This window comes from Falco naumanni, chromosome 8 (assembly GCF_017639655.2).
Source record: "Falco naumanni isolate bFalNau1 chromosome 8, bFalNau1.pat, whole genome shotgun sequence".
Taxonomy (NCBI): Eukaryota; Metazoa; Chordata; class Aves; order Falconiformes; family Falconidae; genus Falco; species Falco naumanni.
Genome location: NC_054061.1, coordinates 39,938,609 through 39,965,545, shown reverse-complemented (window position 1 = coordinate 39,965,545; position 26,937 = coordinate 39,938,609). Strand labels below are relative to the sequence as shown.

At 59.6% G+C, this 26,937-nt stretch overlaps 3 protein-coding genes across 6 annotated transcripts; 2 read left to right on the top strand and 1 right to left on the bottom strand.

Moving 5' to 3' along the window:
- Nucleotides 1-200: 200 nt before the first annotated feature.
- On the bottom strand, nucleotides 201-24,289 carry DNAJB2 (DnaJ heat shock protein family (Hsp40) member B2). Of its 4 annotated transcripts, none has more exons than XM_040603361.1 (10): nucleotides 5,575-5,707; nucleotides 4,546-4,635; nucleotides 3,425-3,534; nucleotides 3,003-3,056; nucleotides 2,735-2,854; nucleotides 2,500-2,589; nucleotides 2,264-2,369; nucleotides 2,065-2,135; nucleotides 1,611-1,832; nucleotides 201-637 (listed from the first exon to the last, which is right to left on the bottom strand). In XM_040603361.1, the coding sequence occupies exons 2-10, from the start codon at nucleotides 4,608-4,610 to the stop codon at nucleotides 627-629; spliced, it is 849 nt and encodes a 282-aa protein (XP_040459295.1). In that variant the 5' UTR covers nucleotides 4,611-4,635; nucleotides 5,575-5,707; the 3' UTR covers nucleotides 201-626. The 4 variants fall into 4 exon arrangements, with proteins under 4 accessions (XP_040459295.1, XP_040459296.1, XP_040459294.1 ...); XM_040603362.1 differs by having other exon boundaries at nucleotides 2,735-2,851; XM_040603360.1 differs by lacking the exons at nucleotides 201-637; nucleotides 5,575-5,707 and adding an exon at nucleotides 23,873-24,289 and having other exon boundaries at nucleotides 644-1,832.
- On the top strand, nucleotides 16,811-20,788 carry LOC121092398 (tubulin alpha-5 chain-like). The gene is made up of 4 exons (XM_040603358.1): nucleotides 16,811-16,914; nucleotides 19,044-19,266; nucleotides 19,407-19,555; nucleotides 19,738-20,788. Exons 1-4 carry the CDS (start codon nucleotides 16,912-16,914, stop codon nucleotides 20,707-20,709), a joined length of 1,347 nt encoding a protein of 448 aa, XP_040459292.1. The 5' UTR covers nucleotides 16,811-16,911; the 3' UTR covers nucleotides 20,710-20,788.
- LOC121092397 (tubulin alpha-5 chain) lies at nucleotides 22,621-26,487 on the top strand. Its single transcript, XM_040603356.1, has 4 exons — nucleotides 22,621-22,732; nucleotides 24,352-24,574; nucleotides 25,074-25,222; nucleotides 25,437-26,487. The coding sequence occupies exons 1-4, from the start codon at nucleotides 22,730-22,732 to the stop codon at nucleotides 26,406-26,408; spliced, it is 1,347 nt and encodes a 448-aa protein (XP_040459290.1). The 5' UTR covers nucleotides 22,621-22,729; the 3' UTR covers nucleotides 26,409-26,487.
- The last annotated feature ends 450 nt before the right edge of the window (nucleotides 26,488-26,937 follow it).

Here is a 26,937-nt window from a genome sequence, read left to right as displayed (position 1 = left end):
CCTCTGACTGTGTATGTATGGGGGGGCGGTACAAGGAGTTCCCCCCTTTCCCCCTCATCCCTCCAGCAGCACAGCCTGTATGCCACAACTGTTGCACACGTGCAGCTGGGACTGCCCCGCGCCCCCCGCCCCCTTGCCTGCAGGGAAGGATAGGGGGGACCCTGCAGCCCCCAGCTCAGAGACACCCCACAGGCACTAGCTACTGCAAACAGGTTTATTGACAGCTGTCAGCAGAAGGGGGTCATGGAGAGGGGGGGCTACAGCAAGGAGGGGGGCAGAGCCCGGCCCTGCTGGCTGAGCCCAGCAGTGCTGCCCCTCGCTGCCTGCTGCCAGCACCTCCCGCAGCCTAATCTACCGCAATCCCCCTCCAGCCCCCTCCCCTCCAGCCCCCCATCCCCACCCTCCCCCTGCCCTCGTGATGTCTGGGGCATCTTCCCCCCAGCCCCTGGTAGTGCTTGGCTGTAAGCCCTGTCATGCCCCCCACCCCACCCCGCCGCGTCCCACGGAGCCAGAGGGTGCTGGGGGAAGGGGGTGGCAGGGGGTGGCCGTGCAGGGAGAAAGCGGAGTCCTGGCTGGGAGAGCCTCCGTGGGCGAGCAGGCGTGCGCGGTCCCTGGGCGCAGCAGCCTCAGAACACACCTGGGGAGACAAGCGGAGGGGGGGACACAACAGCACCTGTGAAACCCTCCTTGGACTAGGGCTGGGGAGGGCAGGGAGGGAGGAAGGTCCCAGGAGAAAGAGGAGGAGAGCCAAGGCAGGACCGTGGGCAATGGTGAGGGTGGGAACACCTGTGAGCATCACTGAGGGTCACTACTGCTGCGGGAAGCAGGGAGGGACAGTGCCCTGCAGGGTGTGCAAGGCGTAGGGAAGGGGGTGACCAGGCAGGTTCTGCGATGGGGGGGGGGGGGGGGGACAGAGGAGGAGGAGGGGGTACAGGCAGGAGCGACAGCATCCAGAGGCGAGAGACAGACACAAGGCACCAAGCAGAACCCACGTGCACACCCCTTCTGGCAAGGAGGGAGAGCCTGACCCAGTACTCCGCAGCCTGGGCAGGGGCAGGCAGCGGGCAGGGAGGCACCAGCTGGGGCCCCTGCCCTTCTGCTGGGCAGGCGGGGAGAGAGGAGCAGGCAGAGCCGGGACACACCTGCCCGTGGGCATCCTGTGCTTCCAGGAGCCAGGGCAAGGAGCTGTCCCTCTTCCCGGGATCCCACCAAGGGCCGCTCTTCCAGCCATGACCCCCAACTCTGGCAGCCCCTCCACCCCAGGGTGCCACCAGCCACCCACCCACCTGAGCAGCAGCAAGGAGGCAGGGCAGGAGGGACTTCGTCCCTTGCTGGGGCAGGCAGGAGCCAAGTCCCAGGCAGCAAGTCCCCACCTCCCCTTTCCTCTCCCTGCCCCATGGGGAGGGGGACACAACCCCAGCCCCACACTCAGAGCAGGGGGCAGTGCCACTGCTTTGCTTTGGGGGCAGGTTCGTGCCCCGCTGTGGCAGGGCTGCTGGCCCCCCGCAGCTCCTGCTCCGGCCCCCCCTGGGGACCACGGGCTCTGTGGGTGGAGGATGAGGTGCCAGGGCTGCCCCCCGGTTCCGGCAGGGTGCCGGGGCCATGCCCACCTGCTTGGTGGTGCCCTGCAGCCTCCATCTCAGACAGGCTGTAGGCCATGGCCAGCTGCAAGTCCTCATCCTCGTCCTCGCTGTCCGTGTAGAGGCAGACTGGTGAGGAGCTTGGGGGTCGGTGCGAGGTGGGCGGCGGGGGCGAGGGGGGCCGCGGGCTGGGGAAGGCTTGCTGTTCCCGCCGGCTCAGCTCCAGCCCCAGTGCCATGTCATCAGGGACGCCTGTGGGAACAGGGGCAGGGGACAGGGGTCGCGTCTGCTCCAGCACTCCAGAGCTGGCACGAGGTCCCAGCAACTCCTGCCCACCCCACGAATCCTCCCTGACAGATCCCCAAAGCCAGGCCAGCCAGGGCTCAGCCCAAAATCAAGCCTGGATGCAGCACGCCCCAAAGAGAAAGGGTGCTTGCAGGTGGCACTGCCAGATCCCAAGTTGGTCTGCAATGCCACTTCTCACCATCGATGTGGATCGACTTCAGCTCCCCATCCTCCTCCACTTCCACCCGCTCCCGCCCGTTCTCGATAATCCTGCAGACAGACAGACAAGTGGATGGTCAAGGGCCAGCCAGCTAGAGCGTCGCAGTGGCATGCTGCAGGGTCCAAGATCTGCTGATGAGGGGGTCCACGGGGATGAGGTGGGCCAGCACTGCCCTCACCGCTTTGTGGTGATGCGCCTGCCATTAACAAAGGTGGTGGAGGTTGAGACGGAGCGGAAGCCCAGCCCTGCATCGGTACCAGAGCCAAAGGACGAGGCAAAGAAATCTGGAGAAGGAAGCAACAAGGTCAGTGCCAGGGGGTGGGAGACACAAGAAAGACAGGGGATGGACCCTGCAGAGGGGGATGCAGTGTCCTGGGACTACTCTGCTGGGTAGAGACTGGCAGCATCTCCTACCTGAGGATCCTGGGAAGGGGGAAAAGAAGTGGCCACCCCCATGGTGCCGGGGGCCAGGTCCTCGCAGCTCAGAGAAGGGCAGCATCTCATCTGAAAGGCAGGGCCCCCGCCATCAGCACTGCTCCCACGGCTTGGCAAGCCAGAAGCAGGGCGCTGCTGTGGGGACCCTCAAGCTGGGGCCAGCCATGTGCTCTGCCCCTGAGCCCACCCCTGGACCCCCATGCCCCACACACACCAAAGAAGTCGGCGAAGGGGTCTCGCCCGCCGAAGAACTCCCGGAAGACGTCGTGAGCACTGCGGAAGGTGAAGGTGAATTCAGGGGCCCCAGCATCAGCCCTGGACCCCCCTGGTCCTGCTGGAGGGAAGAGGCTCAGAGTTAAGAAGAGCCCTGGATGGGAACACCCAAGTGTGGGGAGCCCTGGGGTCACAGACCCACACTGGATCTTCAGATGGAGCCATATCCAGAGCTGCAGTAACCCCCACAGCCCTGCTCACCCACTCACCTGCCCCCATGAGTCCATCCTTCCCATAGCGGTCATAGATATCGCGCTTCTGTTCTGGAACGAGAAGAAAGGGGGCTGCGGGGAAGCTGGCTGCCAGGCATGGGCACCGATGCTTCCCCTGGCCAAGGGGGATGCCATGAGCCCCTGCCATGCCAGCACTGCTCCCAAACCCAAGTCAGGGCCTCAGGCAAGGATGCACAAGCCTCAGCCCCGCTGGGGACACCTCATCCTGGAGGCCAGCACCCCAGCATCTCTCCCAAGACCTGTCCTGAGGGAAGGTAACCAGGCCCCACAAGCCAGGCAGTAAAGCTGCCTCCCAGGCATGTCCAGGGATGCCACCTGATGAGCCCAGCAGCAGGACATGCCAGGGTGAGCAGTCCCAAGGGTGGGGGGACACATGAGACAGCACCATGGCCTCTTACTGTCTGACAGCACTTCGTACGCCTCGGCGATCTCCTTGAACCTCTGTTCAGCATACTCCTTGTTGTCTGGGTTTTTATCTGGGTGCCATTTCAGTGCAGCCTTCCTGTACCTGCACAGACAGGCAGCAATGGGCATGTAGCAGCCCTTGGGTACCGGGGGAGTCCTGGGCCAGCAACCCCCTTCTAATCGCACACCTCCAACCCAGGGGCACCCCAAGGCTGCTTCACCCCACACCCTACAGCCTCAGGCATCAAATGGGAGCTCCCTGGACTGCTGCTTCTGCCTCCTGAGCAAATATTTGTGGCATGACCCCAGTGGTGCAGCCTGTGCCCACCTTAGCTGCCCTTGGCAATGGCTCCTGACAATGCTTACAGGTTTGCTCTGGAGCCTTCCTGGGCTCCACCATGGGCACGCATGGATGAGGGGTTGCTGGGGGTCTCCTGGGGCCAGGTGAGCACAAACAGCCCTTTCTTCCTGCCTGCAGCTAGCTGGGGTTAACGCAGGCTGCCCTGCTTCTCTCACCCACTCTTTGGAAGCCCCCTCGGCAGGGAGCTCTGTCACCCCCAGGTGACACCCATCCACACCTATTCCCCCTGGTGATGCCTCATGCCAGTGAGACCTCAGCAGGGTGCCAGACAGCAGCTGTGGGAGGCTCTGTCCATCCCCAGGCCTCCCCTACAGTGCCTGGGGCACAGCATATGACCCACCAACACAGCCCACGTCCCTACCAGGGGACATGGTGCTCCCCACCCTGTGAGCACCGGCCCCCAGACCCTGTCACTAGCAGAGCCCCCACGCCCCAGCCCCTGTCATCCCCGCACCCTCAGGCAGAGAGAGGGGAAGCCTCCAGACACCAGCAGGACCCACCTCCCACCTTCAGCCCCAGGCAGAGAGCAAGGACAAAGGGACTAAACCCCACCAAGAGATGCCTTTGTGCAGCAGCAAAGCCCGGCCCTGCTCTGGCCTCCGCACAAAGGAAACAAAGGCTGGATTGTCACCTCTGGAGCTGGTCCCTGTCTCCACCGGCTCATAGGGAGCCCCTGCTTTGCCGGTGCCAGGGTAGTGGGGGGGGTCAGGCTGACCTGCCCGACAGGCAATGGCACGCCTGCCACGCACTTACGCCTTCTTGATGTCGTCGGCAGTGGCGTTGCGGCTCACCCCCAGCGCTTCGTAGTAGTCCACCATGACGTGCGGCTGTCCCGTGGGGTCACTGCGGGGAGGGAAGGCAACGTCAGGGGGTCCGCAGGCTGTGAGGGGGCATGGGTGCGCTGCTCTGCCCGCCCTGGGCACCCCAGCCACCCCGCAGGTCCCCCCGAGAGCAGCTCAGCAGCAGCCCTACACACGGCTCCCCAGCACCCTGCCGGCGCCTCGGCCACCTACATGCACCCACAGCCCCAGCCGGGGACCCTTGCTGCTGCCGCACCGGCGTCCCCCCCAACTTGCCCAAGCAAGGGGACAGGGATCCCTGCCGCCCGGCCCCATGACGAGTCCACCCCGCTGCCACAGCTCCCCTCCTGTCCCCCCGGGAGGCTCTGTCCCAGGCCGGGGGGGAGCCAGCGGGAGCAGCCCGCTAAGGTGCTTAGCGGCTGGAGCGGATTAAGGGCTCAGCGGGGACCCTCCGCGGCCCCGGGCACCTCGGGGCACTTCAGCCGGCCGGCCCGCTCCGGACCGAGGATGGGGGCGGGATGCCGCTGCTCCAGGCCCCCCCGACCCCCGGGTGCCGCGACACCCCACCCCCCCGCCGGTACTCGCCGCCCGCCCGCGCCGCTCGGGCGATCAGCTGACGGGGAGGGCGGCGCTGGCGCCAGCCCCAGCGCGGCACCGGGAGCGCGGCGGGGCGGTGCCGCCGGGGACCGCCCCCCCCGGCCCGCTGTAAACACGGCGCTCCCGGTACCGCCCGGCCCGGCGCTGCTGCTGGAAGTTTCCGCGCCGCCCCCTCCCCCGCCATCTCCGGCGGCCAGCCCCGGGCTGCCGACCTCGGATCTAGGCCACCGGGAGGGGCGGGGGCGGCAGCACGGAAAGGGACCCCGCCGCGCCGTCCCCGCCGCCCCGGCGCGCAGCTCCCCCGGTGCGCCACGGTCCGCCAGTGCCCCCTTGCGCCCCTCTCCCTCCGCACCCCCCCCCACCCCCGCCCCGAGCCGGTGCCCACCTGAGTGCCGCAGCCGAGCCCTTCCCGCCCGCCCCGGGCCGCCCGCGGCCGGCGTTGCACGTCCCCCCCCCCCGCCGGCCGCCGCGGGGCCTGGAGGCGGGCTCCGCCGGCTGACGAGCGGCAGCTGCAGCCAACCGCGGCGGCGGCGCCTTGTGACGTCACGCGTTCGCTTTTCAGGCGGGTGAGGTCATAGAGAGGCGTGCTCGAGCGCGAGACGGGCCTTCGCCGCCGCCCGGTCCCCGTCCCCGCGGCCCGGGGAGGGACCTGGCCGGGGCCCCCGCGGCCCGCTGCCCCCCGGCCCTGCCGCGCCCCCCCCCCCCCCCCCTCCGCAGGGAGCGGCCCCGCAAGGCGGTGGGAGCCCCCCCTGCGGCCCCGGGCTCCGCTCCCAGGGGCTGCGTGTGCGCCCGGGGCAGCACCGACAAGGGGGGCACTGACCCCGCCGGCCGCCCCCGGCGCTGCGAGCGCTGCGGGCCGCGGCCGACCCCCTCCTCCCCGGGCGGTACCCGGGCGCCGCTTGCCCCTGGCCCGCTGCCCGGTCAGCTGCCCTGCCGGTCCCTGCGGGAAAGGCCCGCGGGAGGGGACAGCTGGGGTGACTCAGCGCTCTGCCCCGGCCGTCCCGCCGCCGCGGCGAGGGCGGGCGCCGGGAGCCCGGGCTGTCTGGCACCGCTGCGGCCCCGGCAGAGCATCACCGGCCCCGGACCCTTCCCAGCCCTGCCTGGGCCGAGGGGAGCTGGGAGCAGCCAGCCACCCCGGTGCCGGGGCTCAGGGGACAGCCGCCCCTGGGAGCTTTGACGTGGACTTTCTTCTCTGCATGGCCCCTGCCCAGCCGCTGCTGTAGAGGGGCTGTTCTCGCCCATCCGCAGGGTCACGGGCTGTCCCGAGGCCACTCACCTGCACCCATGCATGTGTCTTGGCCAGAGGGATGCTGTCCCTTCTGGCTCTCTGCACGGGAGAAGGAGGAAGCCTGGTCTTTGCAGGGCCAGAGCCTTTTGGAGCCCCACCACTCCTGCACTGCAGCTGGGATATCTTCCTCACCTCCCATAGATCCCTGGCTGGGAAGCCTGGCAAACTTTCCTGGTGCTGCTGTACCCGGCAGGCTGGGGAGACCTGGGTGCTGAGACAGGCCATTCCCAGCAGTCCTCAGGGAACGGTTTCAGGACAGCCGTCCCTGAGAAGAGCCCTCCCCAGCCACGAGCAGTGGGCTTGGGTGAGCACCAACCGGCACAGGTGAAATGCCAAGGGTATCTCTTGTGCCGAGGAGCATCTCCTCCCCAAGGGATGGGAGACCTGTCCCCTGCCATCTGACAGCACTTGATGATTTCCTTAAGTGACTGCTTGGAGTATTCCCTGCTGTTGGGGATTTTCTCCTGGATGCCATTGCAGCAGTGCCCTCCGGCACCTGCCTGACCAGGAGCAGGGAGTGGGCTCCCTGGGGTGGCTGCCTCTGGCCAGGGTGACCTCGCTGGCTGTCAGGGGCTCTGGTTTGGCTTATGCCCGGCAATGGGTGCCGGGCTGGCCCGGGCCCGGCTGGCATGGGCACTAGATGGAGCCACAGGCTGCTTCACAGGGACCCCACCCTGCTGACTGGGAAGCCAAGGATATGCCACCAGGACCTAGCCGAGCCTTGGCACGTTGCTTTCCTTCCTCATGCTTTTGCTGCTAATGTGGGAATAAGGACGTCCCAGAGCTGCCAGGTCTCAGCCCACTCTGTGCCCAACGGATGGGGAGGCTTCCGTGCTGTGAAAAGGAGAGGAACCCATATGCTGGCCAGGGCTCTGGAGTCAGGGGAATGTATTACTGTTGCTTTCATGGCACGTGTCCCTCACCCATGAGATCAGGATATGCAGTGAGGACTTACACCTCCCTCATGTCCTTACAGGAGGCCGTGTGGAGTTGGGCAGTAGCCTACCGAGGCACTGGCAGGAGAGAGGACGTGGTGCCAACCACACCTTGCCCCAGAGCTGCCACAGTCACTCCCCGACTCAAACCAGCAAAGCCAGCCAGCTCGCAGCAGCCGAAGAGAGGCAGCCCATCACCTGCTGGTGCCTCCCATGGCATACACCTTCAGCCACAGCACCCTGCCCTCTTTTCCCTGCCCTTTCCTCCTAGGTCAGCCCAAAGTCCTGGCGCACCCACCTGCCAGCCTGGCTCACACCAGCTTCGAACCCAGCACAGGCATCTTGAGTGTATCTCAAGAAGACCCTTGTTTCTTCACAAATTCTGGGGATTGCTGTGTTGTGAACCTGTTTTTAGCTTTCCAGGGTCACAAAAATGCTCATGAAATATTCCTTGAGGCTTTCTGAGAAAAGACCTTTGGGGTGAGCAAAGCAGGACCCCAAAGGACCAATTTTTTTTTTTAATCCGAGTTACCTGATCTCTTAGGAAGCCAACTGAATTGCATCATGAACTCGTGCTATATTATTATGCAAACCACATATTAAAAGAGATTTTTTTTCAGCGCTGAGCAATATTTCAACTTTTGGTTTCCTCAGGAGAACACAAACCCTTTCACAGCTTCCTCAAAATGACATACTGCAAAATCATATTCTTGGCAAATTTTGAGCTGTGAAGTGCTCAGTGAGCCATAGCCAGCCATCTCTTCCCTCCCCTTCTCCCTGCTTCCCGAGGGAAGGTCCCCATTCCAGGGCAGTCATGTGGAGATGCAGCAGGGAGGGAACAGGAGCTGGAGCTGGTGGGATGGAGTGAGAAGTGGCTGAGCAGAGTGAGGCAGGCTGCTGGATGCCATTTCTGTGCCACCTTCCTCTGCCTGCCCGCTCCCAGGAGAGACAACAGCAGCAGCCATGACCATGCTCCTCACCTCTGGGCATGGCTACAGGGTCGGTGAAGCCTCCAGAAAAGGGGTCAGTAGGAGCAGTGGGTTTTCTCACCCCTGGAAGAGCTGCACCAGGGTGGGAACTCCTGAGTACAGGAAGCTGGTGACAGGTGAGGACATCACTTGAGTGGAGCACACATTTTTAAAATCCACATTCGTTCTTTTACCCCCAGTCCTGCTATCTCATCTAAACAGCCCTGCTCAGCTCCTCTGAGTTCTCTGCACAGCCGATTTCTTCATACCCTCATGTTTTTGATGCTCCTCGTGTTTGTCTCGATGGCCATGCTCTCAGCCACCTGCCCATCTCTTTCTTAATATGCTCTGTTCTCATCCCAGCTGACTTTTCTAGAATTACACCTTCTAGGAGCTGGGGAGTATCCAGAGAGGCAAAGTCATCTGGCTGCTTTTAGTTGGTGTAGCAGGACAGAGAAGTGAGAAACAGCAAAGTCAGGGTGACTTTCATTCAAGGAGGGCAATGACTTTGGGACAGATTTAGCGATGTGATAGACACAGGCTGTGCATCCCAGGCACCGCCCCATGGCAGTGCATGCCTGCGGTGACAACAGAGCTGCTGCCCCAGCCAAAACCCAGGCAAAACCGAGGTGCTTGCAGATTTTAAATCAACAGCATCAGAGGCTGGCAGAGGTGGCAGAAGCCCACGACTAAATAGGTTATTCAGGACGAGCACTCGCATGGGCCCAGGCAGCAGCTGAGCTTCACAGCAGTAAGAAGTTTCACCCTGTCCCTGGCACATAGTTGATAACAGGGTGGGCTGCAGAGCCTGGACAATCCCATGACGCAGAGGAGCCAGGCATCCCATGACCACCGGGGGGTGAGTGTGGGGGCTGCATGGTCTAGAACTGACCCCAAGGGAAGGGAGATCAGGGGTGATGAAAAGGCTGATACCACACACCCCCTCCTAATGCTGGGGAGCCCTTCAGCCATGGAGGGGAGCAGAAGTTGTGGCTGACGAAGGACAAGAAGGAATTTTATTGAGAAGCAAAACCTGATGTCACTCATGCACATCAACACGCTGGTGCAACCCAACCAGACTCCCAAGCACCAAGACCCTTGTGTCCAGCTGGCTTGGCCAGGTTTTTCTTCAATGCCCCGTAGGACTGGGGTCACCCACTGTCTGGTCTTCACCATGCCCTCCAGCTACATGGCCAGCCTTGGCCCGTTGCCTTTGTGCTAACAGGCATAGCTCAAAGGTGAAAAAGGAAACAACAGGGTGAAAAAAAAAAAGGAGATGCACTCAATTCCTTTGCATTGGAAGAAAACAAGAAAAAGCACAAAAGTATGCCAGTAAGCAGCCTCCTGCTGTTTTCCATAGCCATTGGTGCTTAAATACCAGGCTGTGGATACAATGGAGGAGGCTGTAATTTGGATGCCATCTGTAACAAACCAGTGTGTAAAGCATCACCTGCTAAAATTGACACTTTCAGTTCATCAGGCCCACACTGAGATTATTAATGAACCTAACAGGGTCTTATTGAGCTGCTGATGGTAATTTTTAACAGCTAGGAAAACTGGGGTAATTCCAAAGGACTGAAGGACAGAAATCATTCCAGTCGTTAAGAAAATAAACGGGTTGACCCAGAAAACTCTAGATTACTGATAATACCAGAAAAAAATAACTTAAGAATTAATTTTGATTCTGTCAGCGGAGAATTAAAACTGAAAAAAGCATTTAGTACTGATCAGCCTTGTCTCAGGGAAGGCAGGTATTGCTATGCAAGCTTGTCATCACCTTTCAGCACAATTACATGTCTGGCTGATTCAGATCAACACCACTGGCATGACATCCTTACTTGGAAGCTGGCAGGAGATAGTGATAACAGCATTTGCATAAAACACGATATTGCCACAAAGAGGGATGGAATAATCTGTTTTCCATGTCCATGGAAGAAGAAGGCTCATAGCTGCTGCCAAAGGTCTTTATAGATCTACTTTTTGCATTGTCCCAGAACATTGACCTCGACATGCCAAGCCAGCCTGTTTATGTTACTACATTGTTAAGGACATATGAGATGCATCAATAGTAAAGGTGTGCTTGTTAGCCAGGAACTATACTGCTGAGGGCCTTTGTGCTGGGGACCCCCGGGTGTGGGTGCAAGGCCCACAGTGATAAGAAATGTTGACTAATAAAAATTTCGAATAATGTGAAGCTTGGTGTGGTAATAGCTAGTGAAGGGGACAATTAGCTATTAAGGATGATTTAGAATTGCCCGATTAAAGGGCCATATTGCAGGAAAATTTGCTTTTTTACAGTGAAATACAAAGTAATTAATTTGGGAATTTGGAGGAAGGGGCGGGCAGTCTTGTCACTTTTTACTCTGCACATCCGCTTGCCACCCTCAAACTTTATCAGCAGTAATTTGGGTTTTATTTCAAGACCATTGATTAAATCACTAAAGCTGGAGGTGCCTGGCAGAGATCCCCACAGAAGATGGGCAGCCCTTTGCTGATGATTCACCATTGTCAAGCAGCATTTGGTACCCCAGGCTGCCTCACCAGGCACCACACTAACACTGCTGCTCACTCCTTGGGACACCCTCTGCACTACAAGCCAGTTACATCTCTACCTTCCCCCTGAGCAGACCTGTCATCTCAAGAATGGAAACCAGGCTTATTTGCTGAGGTGGGTTTTCCATGGCCAATTGATGCCTGGTAAGGATGCTGAGGGTCCCCCAACACATGCAGGAGCCCTTGGTACGCATCTCTTGCCAGGCTCTGTGTCCTGTTGTTCGGGAGGTGATAAAGCCTTCCTGGTTGTGTTCCATGCAGGGCTATTAAATGGCACCATGAGAGCCACGCCAACCCAGGGAAGGGCACAGCAGCCCTGGGGTGCACAGGGTGACTGGACATGGATCCTGCTAATGAGGAGGACCACATTAGGCATAGGAGCTCAGCAAACCAAGGCTCCTGAATCCTTACAACAGGGAAACCCTGCAAAATAGCTGTTGTTTTACATGCACAGCCCCTCATCATCCAACTTAACTCTGCTAGGAATCTCTCAGATATGTGTTCGAGCCAGGCATCCTCAGGATGACCACTGAACACAAGCTCTCAGCCCAATGACCTGAGGCCACTGGCTCGAAGCGCCCAGGGCTCTGGGAGGAGTAGGGAGGACAGCCCTGGTTTCGCATACCACACTCTGTGTGCGCACAAACAGCTCCAGGCAGGAGTACCCTGGGAGCCATTGCCAGGTTGGGTTATTAAATGCATCTTTTATCTCATTAACCATTTCCTTTTGACATTCACTAGTGCTTGGCCAGATGCCAGCACCTCCTTTCTGCTTTTAACAATTCTATGGCAATCCCCAAGACTCCAGGCTAGTTTCTCCAGGCCCAGCTCTGCTCTCAGAGTGCCGTCAGGCTGGCAAGCTGTTCGTATTACATACAACACACTTCCAAAAGCAAAACCCTCCTTGCTCACATCTGTCCAGCCATCAGAAGCTCAACTCTTTCCCAAAAACCAGGGCAGAGAAGAGCTGTTCACAGGATGCTCCTGTGCCAGGAATTGTTTGCTTTCCCAGGGGACATTGGACTTGCCCACCTGCCAGTGGTTAATCTACCTCAAAGGAGTGGGTGCATCTGCAGAGATGCCCAGGATGAATCTGCCCTATCCTCTCTGCTACCCAGAGGCTGGGCACTCAGCCACAGTCCTGCAGATGAGACGTACCCCTGGGAGCAGGGGAAGTGATTGCTGCCTCTTGCCCCATCACTGCCAGCTCACATAAGCACGCTCTGCAGCATTGCAACAGAGCTGACCACAGCTTTGTTGCAATTCTTGAGAACCCATAAGACAGGAAGGCCCAAAGAGTCAGGGATAAAGACATCACCATGCCTACGGTCTTGCCTGGGCCATGCAGAGCACCTTCAGCCTGATGGGGTAACCTGTGCTTTGCCAGGAGCTCCTACCATCTACCATCACTCAGCCATGCAGAATTCATTGCACTTCTGCTTGCAGTTATTCCTACACTGCTTGTCCCACCGCCAGCTCCAAGAGCTCCTGGAGAAGAGGAAAAGCAGCACTGGCCCCTCCACACAGCCCACCGGTGCTGCAACACTGGCATCCCCTGCAAGCACTGGGACATCTCAGCAGGCTGAGCCCCTCTATCACCTGCCCGGAGGCAGCTTGCTCACACAAGGCATGCTCAGAACCCTGACATGAAGTCACTGCAATTAGCCAGCTGAGGCTTTATTTTGCTCCCGTGGGTGTGTAGCTGCCTTTCCCAGGATGTGAGGAAAGGTGGATGACACTGGCAGCCAGGGAGGCTGACTCTGAACCAGGGAGGCTGCTCAGCCAGGGCTGCTGTGCCTGAAAAAGAGCTAGTCCAAACTCGTCCGCCAGTCCCTCTTAGCCTTGCAGGTTGGGGCTCAGCATGCGTGTGGGGCTGCCTGTATCCCTGGGAGTGCCTCCCCGCTCTTGCCACTGCCCGGTGATTCAGGGCTTAGGACTGTAGCAAGATCTGGAATTAGCTTTATTGTTCCTGTAACGCAGCACATGCTCCAGGCAATGCAGCGGGCGTTGCACAATTGACTTCATTTTATCTGAACCAGCAATTACTCTGCTGTTGCTCAGCTCCAGCAGAGAGAACTTCTGTCAGATCACTGCCATGCTCTGCATCCCAGCAGGTCTTCAGGAGTAAATGCCACACTTGGGTTATTTAAGACATCCACTGATGAAGATCCCCTCTATCTACTCAAGAGGAAGGATGAGGTGCTCAGGGGCCCTTTCTGACTTTAACAAGGCATGCATATCTTAGGGAATGGCAAAGGGAACATTTCTGCCTGTCTCCATGCTGTGCTAGAACATTTCACGGTGGCAAAGCATGTCCCTAATGTCCCTAACGCTGTCAAGCTGGAAATGTAGCAGCAATAAGACATACAATGCTGGAGCAAGCTGTGCTTTAGGGACCCTACACAGTGGCTTGCTGGGATACTGCTGGGGCAGTTAGCATCGCAAGGGACTAGCTTGAACTCACAGCATCTGCAAGATGCAGTGCAAGCCTCATGCTTTCAACGGACTCATTAGTTTTACCAGCCAATATTGTTTGCCCTGTGTTAACACAGAGCTGTCTTTCTGCTTTGAGAAAGTTGTCTTCACAACTCATCGTGCAGCAGAGCACCACTGGATTTCTGGGCTTACCAGCCCAGCAGCTGGGTTTGTTGCCCAAGTCCTTGGCTAAGCAGGAGGCAGTGTGTGGCTGTATGGGGCTCTGGGAGCTGTCAGGTTGAAGGAGCTCCCTCCTGCCTTGTGGCTTCTGGGCTCAGGGTGCTGCCATGTCATCCAGTGCAGGCGCTGCTGGAGAGCAGACTGCACAGGGGACTGATGGGCTGGAGGCATATCCCAGCTCCTCCACCTCTCCGCTGAACCACGCTGCTAAGAGGATTATGGGCAGGGCGACTGTGCAAGGATGGAGCGAGGGGTAAGCAGGGCAGGCACAGATGCAATCTCTTTGGGAAGCTCTTGTCTGAGGTTAAAGACACAGAGAGGAGCCCTGCTCCTGAAGCACCCCTCATCACCTGGTGCTTGCCTTGTGCCCCCCTCAAGCTGGGCTTAAAGTGGAGGGCACTGGACTTCCTCCCTGAACCCACAGCACAGCTGTGGTCTCTTCTAGCTTCCCAAGAGAGTCATGTCCCCAAACTGCCCTGTGACACCATTTGCTCTGCCTGGAACAGCCCGGGTAGAACTGAGGTCTGAAAAGTGGGAACAACAGTTTGGGCTTTCCGCAGTGAAGGGAGCAGGGAACTGGGGTGTGGATGGCGTGTACCAGACTAGACTCTGAATAGGTCATCTCTTCCCCAGTTTCAGCTCTGGGTGCTTTTAGGTGTGGCAGACCTTAACATACTTCTGGAAGACAGCTATTTTGGAGGCTTTGTTTGGGTAACTGCAAGCTCTGCTGACAAGGGGTTCCTGTAGCAGCAGGTACCTGTCCGAGAGCTGGCTGATCTCCTGGGCCCTGTGTGCAGCAGCAAGCAGGGTTTTCCCCCTACAATGTGCAGGGCTCTGCCCCTGGGGTATCTTCAGCCTGGTTTTCCCTTTCTTCTGTTAAGAGATGGTTGAATTCTGACTCACGAGCCTAAAATATGCCTTGCTTGCTTTATGTACCTCCCTTGGTGCTGGTGCAGGGTCCAAATTTGTTCTGAGTGGTGATGAAAATGATTCCTGAGCAATTCTTGCAATTGTGATTTCTGATGTGATCTGAAAATGTTTAGAGACATCTTAGGCATGTGGGCAACATCTCTGTGAGATGAGAGAGGGGTTGCCTCGGGATGAATCTTCTTCCAGCCAGGGCAGGCTCAGCCTCCATCGTGTGCTTGCAGGCTGCTGCTACCAGCATCTGGCAGGCTGCTGAGCAGTTAGGCACTGACAAGATGCAGCTGATTGGTGCTTCCTGGATTTAGCCAGCTGTTCTTAAGCATTTCAGAAAAGCTTAGGCATCTGTTTGGGCTTTTCAGATCAGAGGTACATGGAGATGTATAGCTCTGAATGACTCATGGCTCTCTTGTCAGTCATTGCTGCCCTGCTTGTTCAACATCACAGCATCTGAGCAGTTATTTTCACTGTGAGCATGCATTTGCAGTAATGACAAACTGGGGATGTTTCACCCTCAGCTCTCTACCAGGATGGTATGTAACCAGATCCAGGCATGTCTTGGAGAAGTATCACATCATTTTACACCCCAAGGTGCTACCAGATTGTCACACAAGTCTTCTGAAGTTGGGTGAACCACTCAAGCCTTGTGCAGCTACCTGCCTTCTTGCTGCCTAGCTCTGACAATTGTGCTTCCAAGCACTGCTGCAAAGCATTCATGCTATAAACACCCCGGAATTAATCAGCACCATAAAAGTAAGGAGGATGCTGGGAGACACCCAGCCAGAAGTGACGCCTTGGCATGCAGTACCCATTTCAGTGAACACCTTGGCAAAGATTTTCACGGGGAAAGATGATCACATCTCTCCTTTTCACACCAATTAACTTGTAGGGCTCAAATTTTGATGCCTCAGTGCTACCAATTACTCTCTCACTCTCATGGACTGTCTGCATCAGCATGGCCTGTGTTATCTAGTGATTTCTGAGGTCGCTCAAAGGACATTTGTACCACAGGGAGGAGTTTAGGAATTTCCAGAGTTATCTAGTCACAACAGCATCCTGTCCAGGTTCAGCAGCACTCACAACCTGGGGCACCTCTGTGAAAAATAAACCCTTTTCCCACCAGCTTGATTAAACCTGCTCTGATTGCTTGGCTCAGCCATTTCTGCAGGTCTCAAAAATGTGTTGCTTAGACACCAGCACAGGCTTCGCAGCAGTACCACTGCTTTCAGTCACTTCACATGTGTTCATCAGCGAAGGTGACACTTTCCAGGTGACTCAGGCACAAAGAAAGGCCATTGTGGGTGGATAATTTAGGTCCAGCTTTCAATTTTTGGAGTGAGCTGAGAGATGACAGAGCCTTTCAGTGAAAACTCATTAAGCCAGAGGGCTCAGGCAGAGGCAGAGGCAGGGCTGGCTCTACACCTGAGTGGATGCTGTGAGCATTTTGGAGGGGGGAGGAGAGGATGGACATGTTATTCACCATAGCAAAGGCAGACATCAGTGAAGTCACTGCAAAGAAACTTCAGTACTCCCCCTTCAACGTACTCCAAGCTCTGCCCACCCCCTCACTGGCAATTTCATAAAACTGTGAAATCAGATCAAACCCATGGAGGTGCAGCAGAGCCAGGCTGGAGAAGGAGGAGCCTATCAGCAGGCAGGGCTTTCAGGTACAGCTCTGGGGCACAACTGTCCTTGAGGGGCTTGCGGCAAAGGACAGGACAGAGTTTTCCTGCTTTGTCCTCACTGATCTCCAAAGAGGCCAGCAAAGCTTGCACTTGTCTCTGCAGTGTTTCCTCTGCCCATGCTTCCTCCAGAAACTCTCCCAGGTGTTCCTCAGGGGCCTTGTGTGGCTGGCAGAGACCCAGTCCTGTGCTCACCCAGGGATCACATCAGCACCCACTCCCACCAGGAGGGAAGACCTGAGCCAGGTTCTTCCCTAGCTTTCCTTCCTCAGCTCCTGAAGTCTCTCCCGGTCAATGCCTGGACGGTGCCTTGCACCAGCAGGACACCCAGCAAGAAGGCACCGTCTCCACTGCACAGCAGAACCCCTCCGCCGGGACCGGCAAGCAAAGCAAGACCAGCCCTTGTGCCCCGCTGCCCTTCCCCCGAGGGGACCCCCTGGTCTCCCGTGTCCCCTGCATGGCAGGACAGGGGTGCTGCTCCTCCGCGTCCCCGCCAACGCACCCAGCCGGCTGCCGGGCAGCGCAGCCGCATATATGCAGGTGCATACAAATATGCGTAATATAGGCAAATTTATGCAAACACACGGACCCGTCTCGGGCGGGGCGGCCCGCCTCGGAGCGTCGGTGCCGCCCCCGGTATAAGGCGGCGGCGGCGCGGCCGTCCCGGCGTGCAGAGCTGCGGCAGCCCAGGGAGGCAGGTCGTGCGGCGGCGGCATCATGGTGAGTGCCGGCCCCGGGCTGCCCCCTCCCTCCGGCCCTGCGGGTACTCCCTGGAGTGGGGTGACCCCCGGCGGGACCCTCCCCGGAGCAGGCTGCGACCCCCATAGCTTCCCGCGGGGGCTCTGCTGGAAGCCCAGAGGTGCGAGCAGCTGCCGACGGCAGTACCCGCTGGGCTTCGCCCTGTCCCTGCCTGGCTTCAGCCTTTGCTGAGCTGCTTCCTCCCAGGCGGTCCGAGCCTCCCTGCTCTGAGCATCCCCTCGCACCCGTCCGAGGCAAGCAGGCCACCGGCCAAGCCCCGCCATGCAGGGAGGCTGGTGTTTGGGCTGACCCTCTCACCTCTCCTCCTCGGCCTTTTAGTAGTGGTGGTTCTGGTGGTTCCTGCCCGCCTCCCCTGGTAACACCTCTGGCCGGGGAGAGTGCACCCAGCTTGCCAGCCCCCCGTGCTTCAGACGCACAGCTGAGCCCCGGCAGCAAGCTGTGGCTTCACCCACTGCCCCGCGCCTCGGAGGAGGGGGGCCAACCCACGGGTGGGCACCGCTGTGGGTGAGCCTCCGGGCTGCCCTGCTGCAAGCCCCGGCTCCTCAGTTCTCAGCTGCTCTGCTGAGCATCCCAGCCCCAGGGTGCCCAGCCATCCTGCCTGCTGACCTGCGGGGCTGTGCTCCCTGCCCCTCCTGAGCCAGACCTTGCCGTGAAGAAGACAGAGTCTGCTGGCTGGTGACCAGCACTGCTGCATCCCTGGTGCTGCTGGGCTCTGCCCAGCCTGCTGTCAGTGCTGCGTCCCACAAAGCCAGTCCTGGCCGCAGTGTGTTGGTGGGGTGAAGTGCAGTGATCAGCATAACTCTGACCCCCACTCTGGTTCACAAGCTCCTTGACCAGAGAAGTCCTTTCTCATTTTGTCTTTCTTGTGGTAATCCAGAGGTGCTTGCAGCTGTGTCAAGCATTCGCTGTGCGCTTCTGCTGGAGATCCTGGAGCTTTCTCAGGACTTACTGTTTGCTCCTTGTGTTACAAAACCTTTATAGACCTGCTGGGAGGGATACGCAGGGTGTCACTTTGCCGCTCCTTGCACCTCAGCTTTGGAAAACATGGGGAGATGGACTTCTGCCTCTCACCATGGGTATCAAGGGCTTATTTCTCTGTCATCCCCCACTGTCACTGCTGCCTCTGAAATGCAGTACCAAAAGCACCACAGACACAGACAGCCAGGACTTGCTGCAACCCGTGTAACTTCCTCGGACGGCAGTCACTGCTGTGCTCCCGAGCGCAAAATGGCTGGCTCCACCGGCGTCCTGCCAGCTGACTCACAGCAGGGCACCCATCGCTCTGGAAATCCGGTTTGGTTTGGATGCTCCTCTGCCTTGGTTGTGCCTGATGACACATCCAAGTCCCTGGCAACAGCAGGGCTGAGGCACTGAGTATTTTGGTTCTTGTTGAAAGGGCTTCAGGCTCTGAGGTGCCTCACCTGGAGGGATTGAAGCTGCAGAGCCCCCCTCCGCCTGGCTTCTTCTGAGGGACCTGAGGCTGCCCTTGAAGCCCTGGGCGAGGGGACCCTCCCACCTCAGCACTGTGGTTCAGTTAAGAAGTGCAGCTAACACTTCCTCCTCCTCCAGAGCTAATTTAGGGAAGCCAAACCTCAGAGCATGGCAACCATTCACTGCTGCAAATCCCTCCCTTGTCAGGCACCCATCCTCGGTGCTGTCACTTCCTCAGCTCCCATGGTCCAGGTGATACTCCGTTATCTCAGCCTCCAACCCTGCTGGTGGAAGAGCTGCTGCAAGGCCCCAGCCCTTAAGCCATCTGGGTGTTCAGAATGGAGAAGATGCTACTGGGTTCTTCTCAGGGCTGTGGGTCGAGGCAGTCCAGGGAATGTGCTGGTCTGGTGTCCTGGGCTCCAGCAGATGCAACTCCATCTCCCTGGGCCCCTGAGGTGGGCAGTACAATGATGGGAGGCAGAGCATCTGATTTGGGAGAGGGCAGCAGACGGGGATGGACAAAAGGTGCCCAGGCTACACGGCAGTGTAGCTTAAACAAGCTGGCAAGGGCCTGGGCTGCCCTGTTGGGGTTGTGCACCACCTGTAGTGATTGCATTTGTGGTCCTGTCTTGGATCTGACCCTGCCTCCCCCTCCCCAGCGCGAGTGCATCTCCGTCCACGTCGGCCAGGCCGGCGTCCAGATGGGCAACACCTGCTGGGAGCTGTACTGCCTGGAGCACGGCATCCAGCCCGATGGGCAGATGCCCAGTGACAAAACCATTGGCGGAGGGGATGACTCCTTCACCACCTTCTTCTGTGAGACGGGGGCTGGGAAGCATGTCCCGCGGGCTATCTTCGTGGACCTGGAGCCCACCGTGATTGGTGAGTGCACCCCAGCTGGGCAGTGACAGCGGTCACTATCTCTGGGAACAACCCACTGCAGGATACTCTGTAGGGTGGCTCCTGCTGCCTTTTCCTAGGGCCTGTTTGAAAATCTTTGACATTGTGCCAACTTCTCCTAGATGAGGTTCGGGGAGGAGTCTACCGCCAGCTCTTCCACCCTGAACAGATGATCACTGGCAAGGAGGATGCTGCCAACAACTATGCCCGCGGCCATTACACCATCGGCAAAGAGATCATTGACCAAGTGCTGGACAGGATCCGGAAGCTGGTAGGTGACTGCAGTGGCGGGACGTGTCCCCCTGGGCTGGGTTCCAGCATCTGCTGGGAGTGGGAGCATGGGGCAAGTGCTGCTGTGTCCTGGGAGGGATCTGCAGCTACCCAAGCAAAAGTTTGAAACTTCCCTCCAGCAAAGTCAGTGCTTGGAGGAATCTTACTTGGCTCTCTCCACAGGCTGACCAGTGCACAGGCCTCCAGGGATTCCTTGTGTTTCGTAGTTTTGGAGGCGGCACCGGCTCTGGATTCACCTCCCTGTTGATGGAGCGACTCTCGGTTGACTACGGCAAGAAGTCCAAGCTGGAGTTCTCCATCTACCCTGCACCACAGGTCTCCACTGCTGTGGTGGAGCCCTACAACTCCATCCTTACGACCCACAGCACGTTGGAGCATTCAGACTGCGCCTTTATGGTGGACAACGAAGCCATCTATGACATCTGCCGCAGGAACCTGGATATTGAGCGCCCGACATACACCAACTTGAACAGACTCATCAGCCAGGTTGTCTCATCCATCACGGCATCACTGCGGTTTGATGGAGCCCTGAATGTTGATCTGACTGAGTTCCAGACCAACCTGGTGCCCTACCCTCGCATCCACTTCCCCCTGGCCACCTACGCTCCTGTGGTTTCGGCTGAGAGAGCTTATCACGAGCAGCTATCAGTGGCTGAGATCACCAACTCCTGCTTTGAGCCAGCCAACCAGATGGTGAAGTGTGACCCTCGCCATGGCAAGTACATGGCCTGCTGCCTGCTGTACCGTGGGGATGTGGTGCCCAAGGATGTCAATGCCGCCATTGCCACCATCAAGACCAAGCGCAGCATCCAGTTTGTGGACTGGTGCCCCACGGGCTTCAAGGTGGGCATCAACTACCAGCCACCCACGGTGGTGCCAGGGGGGGACCTGGCCAAGGTGCAGCGCGCTGTCTGCATGCTGAGCAACACCACGGCCATCGCTGAGGCCTGGGCTCGCCTGGACCACAAGTTCGACCTGATGTATGCCAAGCGAGCCTTTGTGCACTGGTACGTGGGCGAGGGCATGGAGGAAGGGGAGTTCTCCGAGGCACGGGAAGACATGGCCGCTCTGGAGAAAGATTATGAGGAGGTGGGCCTGGACTCCTACGAAGATGAAGAGGAGGGCGAGGAGTAGAGAAGCCCCTGGCAAAAAGGACCGTGCTCCTTCCCCATGTTACCTGCAGAAACCCTTTGCAATAAACCGTTTCAGAGCCTCTGTGTCTCCCACTAGCCCCCCAGCTGTATCGGTTCCTTGCCAGGTCAGGTGTGTGGTGAGTGCTTCAGCTCTGCTGCTGGTGCTGCTCTGCTTCCTCCCAGCACTCTATTCTAGCTCCGGCTTGCCCCTCACATATGTAAGAGCCCCAGTACCAGGGGGATATGGCCAGGATGCATGGCATGCTCTGGGGAAGTGCCCAAGCACGTCCATAAAAGGGATCCAGAGGAGTGCTAATGATGTGATCGGAGAAGTACCTAGCTCAGGCATGGGGTCCTCTTTCTGGGCAGCACTTCTGCCTGCTCCCTGCCTGACTGTGGTGCTCTGCCATCGCCCTGGGCCACGTGGCCCCACTCTGCCAGCCCCAGCTTGTCTTCTGCATTGTACCCATGCTGAGTCCTGTCCCTGCCCTGCCCGATGGCAAGAAGTCCAAACATCAGCTCCTGGCTCCAGCTGCAAACTGGAGATTTCTGTTACCCATTATCCAGCACGCTGAGTCCAGAGATTAATTTTCCCTGCTTACCAGTAATGCTCCAGCTATGTTGACCCAGAGGGGCTGTCCTCCCCTGCCCTCCTCCTCCCAGCATGCTCCCGTGTCAGCTGGAAGGGAAAGTGTGAGCCAGCCCCGGGCTGCACTGATTGCTGGAGCCCGGCCAGGTGCTTGTCCCACTGCGCAGGACTGCTGGCACTGTTTCCCGTGCCCGTGACCAGAGCACTGCGCTCAGACTGAGTGGTGCCTGCTGCTGCACCGAAACAGGAGTCACTGCCCCTCATTCCAGGTGCTACTCTGAGCCGCTCCTTACAGAAGTCTGAGGGTGTGGCAAGGAAAACCCCTGCTCCTCCAGGAGTTACCCCATTTGCAGAGATACCTTCTCCCCATGTCTTCACAGAGACCTGATTCTGCTGCTGGAAGCACACAGGAGTGGGAATTGTGTCCTATTACTTTTTTTGTAAAGGTTATCCTGCACCTCTGATCCGGACCCCACTGCAGAGGGACACAGCAGTGTCTACTGAGCAGCAGACCCCCCACGGGCAGGGACAGCTGTGTGAGCGCACCCATGCCCTGGCAGCAAGGACAGAGCCCTTTCCCTGCTGCATGGTGTGTGCAAGGCTGGGGGTGCTGGGCTCTGCCTTTTGCCCAGCCAGCAGCCAGGCTGCTGGTCCACGCATCCTCAGCATCAGCCCTGGCTCTGGCAGGGGAGGCTGCGCCAGCTGGGGCTCAAACTGAGCGGCTTCTCTGAGTGTAGTCACAAGTCGTTAACAGCAAATGGGCTGCAATGACCCTTTTTTTTGCAGCTGGGCCAGCTCCCCAGCCCAGATTTGCTGTGCTGATCTGCAGTCTCGTGGAGGTGTGCGGCACTGCCTGCCTGTCCCCATCAGGAGAGAAAAGCAGTCCTCAGCCAGAGGTCCCCAAAGTACTGATGGCAGAGGGAGGTTTGCAAGCACCTTGAACTCCAGAGCCTGATGCATATTTCTTAACATATTTTTCCTACTTTTTCCTGTTGAAGAGGCCTAGGTGGTCTCGAGGTGTCCCTAAATCCCAGGGGATCTGGTGGCAGAGCAGTGTAGAGACTGCTGTACCTGCTCCAGGCCCCATCCTGGTGGCTGAGCACCGCCTGTAACCCCTGTGGTCTGGAGGCTGGACCTCCTGCCCGCAGCCTGGCTGGACGCCCACCGCTTCCTCCCAGCAGAGGAGGGAGGGCAGCTCCGGCCCCCACACCTTAGGGTTCCTCCGCAGCCGGGAGGGACACAGACAGACTCCCGCTGCCTCCAAGGTGGGTACTCCCGCCCCGCATGCAAATGTACCCAAATGAGGGGGCGTAACGGAACCAAGCCCCTCCCACCTATAAGAGGCGCTGCGGAGGGGATTGCAGCAGCCGCAGCTCCGCGCTGAGCCCCGCCGCACCGAGTCGCCGGGAGAGCCCGGACCCCCAGCCGCAGCATGGTGAGTGCGGGCGGGGCGGAGGGCACGGCGGCGGGGGGGCGCCGCAGCCCCCCGGAGCACCGGGCACGGCAGAGCAGCCGCGACACGCCCCCTCCTTCCCCGCTGTGACCTTGGACAGCCCTACCGGCCCCCTGACCGTGTCCCCCCGCCGGTACTGCCCCCGTCGTGTGTGTGTGTCCCCTCCGCAACCACCGGTCCCGGGGCGCCTGGGTCCCCCCGCTGACGCAGCGAGGGGGGAGGAGGGGCGGCTGGGGATGGAGAGGGTGACCCCTCCGGTGGGGAACGGTGGCCGCGAACGGACGGGGACAGCTGCCGGGGGTGGAGGCGCCAGCCGGGCACCGGGGGCTAGAGCTAGTCGCTCGGCGGGGCTCCCCCCGCGGCAGCGGGCGGCCCGTCGGGGCTGGCGGCGGCGAACGTGTCTGGGGGTCCTGTCCCTCCCGTCCCGTCCCGCGGGGGTTCTGGCAGCGGCAGAGCGGGCCGGGGCCGCTCTCTAAACCGGGCAATCGCCGCTGCCCTCGCCTGCGGCCGGGGCTATATTTAGCGGCTCGGGAGGGGGACGGGGCCCTGCCAGGAGGCGCAGCGCAGCGCCCCGCCCGCCGCAGCGCTGACCGGGCTCTGCCGGGACCCTGCCCCGGGCTGCCCCCCCCTCCCGGCGGGCTGAGGCTGCCCTCCCTCCCGGGGGAGGCAGGAGTCCTTGTGCTCCCCCGGCGCTGGAGCGGGGCACGGACCCCGTCGCAGCTCAGAGCGTTATGCAGTCCGGGAATGTGGGAGCAAGGAGCTCTGGGACCCCCAAGCTGAGTAGTGGTGTCCTGCCCGGGAGAGCAGGGTGCTAGGGCTAGCAGAGAAGGGATGCCAGGGGCAGGGGAACAAGAGTGCCAGGGGGAGCAGAGGAAGGATGCCGGGGGTAGCGGAGCAGGCCTGCACCTGCAGGATGGGAGTGCAGAAGGCACTTCAGCTCACAGCCTGCTCCCTGGCACTTCTGCCCACGCAGGTTTTGCAGCACAGGGTTGGGACTGCGCAGCCCAGGGAGTTTCTGTGCTGTCTTAGAGGCTGCTGGGCTTCACCACCAGCCCTCCCCTAGCTGTCACCCACTGCCCCTGCATCCCCAAGGCGCCTTGCCCCAGCAAGCTGAGTGCTTACCTGGCTCTGGAGCAGCAGGAGAGGGGCTCCCCCGTGCTGGTTGCGCCTCGTGGGTTAAGTATGTGCCTCTATCAGCTCAGCATGTGTCACTGGGCTGTTGCGGCACTGGGAAGGGGCTGAGGCTGCCAGGGAACCTGGCAGGGTGGCTGGGCCAGGCTCTGTTCCCCACAGTGCTGGAGGACAGCCTCGGGCAGAGTCCATGGAGCTGATGACCCACAGCAAGAGCTGGACAGGAGGGACACCAGAGCTGGCTCCTGACCCGGCATGGTGCCTGTGCATGGCCAAGGGCAATGACAGCTGCATGGGGCCCCTCAGGGGCATGCAGGAGATCACCCAAAGGAAAATGTGCTCCCTGGGGCCACTGGCCAGAGCAGGTCCTGTTTGGGTGGCTGCGTGACACTAGCACCAGGCAGAGTCCTCCCTGTGGCATGGGCAGGACAGAGCTGTGTCAGGATCTGACCCTGCCTCCCCCTCCCCAGCGCGAGTGCATCTCCGTCCACGTTGGCCAGGCCGGCGTCCAGATGGGCAACACCTGCTGGGAGCTGTACTGCCTGGAGCACGGCATCCAGCCCGATGGGCAGATGCCCAGTGACAAAACCATTGGCGGAGGGGATGACTCCTTCACCACCTTCTTCTGTGAGACGGGGGCTGGGAAGCATGTCCCACGGGCTATCTTCGTGGACCTGGAGCCCACCGTGATTGGTGAGTGCTGGAATCTGCACAGCCTGGGGTGCACCTGTGGGTGAGTAGCAAGCAGCTAGTGCTCGTGGTCTGCTGGCAGTATCCTGCACCGGGTTCAACCCGAGGGCCCTCCTTTCCCTGGGAGAAGCCACGAACCTGAGCACCAGCTTTTGTTCTTGAGGTGTCCTAGAGGCAGTAGTGCCGGTCGTCTCGCTACCACATGTGCAGAGAGAGAAACCAGCCCAACCGGCACAGCAGCTCCTGCTATGCAGCTGCACACTGCTGGCAGGCAGGTCCCCATGGATGGGAGAAGCTGAGCTCCCGTGCAGGGAGGTGGCAGTCACCTCCTGCCAAAGAAACATGATGCTGGTGGTGGCCCTGCTGACGTGTGGGCCCTTGGCTGTGCCACTGGCAGGCAGAGCCGGGGAAAGGGATGGGTGCTTGCACCGGCTCATCTGCTTGGTGGCTGGCTCAAACCGACAGCCTCCACCAGGCTCAACCCTACCCTGCTGTTCCCTAGATGAAGTTCGGGCTGGAATCTACCGCCAGCTCTTTCACCCCGAGCAGCTGATCACTGGCAAGGAGGATGCTGCCAACAATTATGCCCGTGGCCATTACACCATCGGCAAAGAGATCATTGACCAAGTGCTGGACAGGATCCGGAAGCTGGTAGGTGACTGCAGAGGGGGGATGTGTCCCCCTGGGCTGGGCTCCAGCATCTGCCGGGGCTCAGAGCACACTGCAAGCCCTGCTGTGCCCTGGGAGGGAGGGATCTGCAGCTGCCCGTGGCAGGAATGGACCAGGTCCTGAAGGACTTCTGAACAGTCAAACATTCACAAAGAAATCCATCTCAGAGCAATATCATGTCTCTCTCTCTCCACAGGCTGACCAGTGCACAGGCCTCCAGGGATTCCTTGTGTTTCATAGCTTTGGAGGCGGCACCGGCTCTGGATTCACCTCCCTGTTGATGGAGCGACTCTCGGTTGACTACGGCAAGAAGTCCAAGCTGGAGTTCTCCATCTACCCTGCACCACAGGTCTCCACTGCTGTGGTGGAGCCCTACAACTCCATCCTCACCACCCATACCACCCTGGAGCACTCGGACTGTGCCTTTATGGTGGACAACGAAGCCATCTATGACATCTGCCGCAGGAACCTGGATATCGAGCGCCCGACATACACCAATTTGAACAGACTCATCAGCCAAATTGTCTCATCCATCACAGCATCACTGCGGTTTGATGGAGCCCTGAATGTTGACCTGACTGAGTTCCAGACCAACCTGGTGCCCTACCCTCGCATTCACTTCCCCCTGGCCACCTACGCCCCTGTCATCTCTGCAGAGAAGGCTTATCACGAGCAGCTATCAGTGGCTGAGATCACCAACTCCTGCTTTGAGCCAGCCAACCAGATGGTGAAGTGTGACCCTCGCCATGGCAAGTACATGGCCTGCTGCCTGCTGTACCGTGGGGATGTGGTGCCCAAGGATGTCAATGCCGCCATTGCCACCATCAAGACCAAGCGCAGCATCCAGTTTGTGGACTGGTGCCCCACGGGCTTCAAGGTGGGCATCAACTACCAGCCACCCACGGTGGTGCCAGGGGGGGACCTGGCCAAGGTGCAGCGCGCTGTCTGCATGCTGAGCAACACCACGGCCATCGCTGAGGCCTGGGCTCGCCTGGACCACAAGTTCGACCTGATGTATGCCAAGCGAGCCTTTGTGCACTGGTACGTGGGCGAGGGCATGGAGGAAGGGGAGTTCTCCGAGGCACGGGAAGACATGGCCGCTCTGGAGAAGGATTACGAGGAGGTGGGCCTGGACTCCTACGAAGACGAAGAGGAGGGCGAGGAGTAGAGAAGCCCCTGGCAAAAAGGACCGTGCTCCTTCCCCATGTTACCTGCAGAAACCCTTTGCAATAAACCGTTTCAGAGCCTCTGTGTCTCCCACTAGCCCCCCAGCTGTATCGGTTCCTTGCCAGGTCAGGTGTGTGGTGAGTGCTTCAGCTCTGCTGCTGGTGCTGCTCTGCTTCCTCCCAGCACTTTCTTCCATCTCTGGCTTGCTCCCTGCGCAGGTAAGGGCCCCTGGTCCCCTCCCTAGGGCTGTGGCACACATCCCACCCCAGTCGCTGCTCCAGCCAGGGGTGGGTGCTGCTTCCTTGTGTGGTGTATGGCCCCATGGTGTGTGGCCCTGTGTTGTATCCTGGATCTTAGGGGAGCAGGTTTAGCCTGAGCAGGAAAAGATCAGCAGCTGCTGGGACTTCTCCCCCTGTGCAGCCCAAGGGTAGGTGGGCTCAAGTGGACGGACAGTGGTTGAAGCAATGGGAACAGCCTGGCACCCCTGTCTCTGTGGCCACAGTATGGGACAAGGGGCATGCCTGGCTCTG

Bases quoted from the DNA above. Each gene is read 5' to 3' on its own strand.
- DNAJB2 (XM_040603360.1), bottom strand. From the start codon at position 4,610: ATGGTGGACTACTACGAAGCGCTGGGGGTGAGCCGCAACGCCACTGCC. The intron at 2,855-3,002 runs GTGAGTGGGTGA...TCTTCCCTCCAG, and splicing joins GGATGGACTCATGGGGGCAG to CAGGACCAGGGGGGTCCAGG. The intron at 2,136-2,263 runs GTGAGGGCAGTG...GTCTGTCTGCAG, and splicing joins AGGCGCATCACCACAAAGCG to GATTATCGAGAACGGGCGGG.
- LOC121092398 (XM_040603358.1), top strand. The intron at 19,267-19,406 runs GTGAGTGCACCC...AACTTCTCCTAG, and splicing joins CCTGGAGCCCACCGTGATTG to ATGAGGTTCGGGGAGGAGTC. The intron at 19,556-19,737 runs GTAGGTGACTGC...CTCTCTCCACAG, and splicing joins TGGACAGGATCCGGAAGCTG to GCTGACCAGTGCACAGGCCT.
- LOC121092397 (XM_040603356.1), top strand. The intron at 24,575-25,073 runs GTGAGTGCTGGA...GCTGTTCCCTAG, and splicing joins CCTGGAGCCCACCGTGATTG to ATGAAGTTCGGGCTGGAATC. The intron at 25,223-25,436 runs GTAGGTGACTGC...CTCTCTCCACAG, and splicing joins TGGACAGGATCCGGAAGCTG to GCTGACCAGTGCACAGGCCT.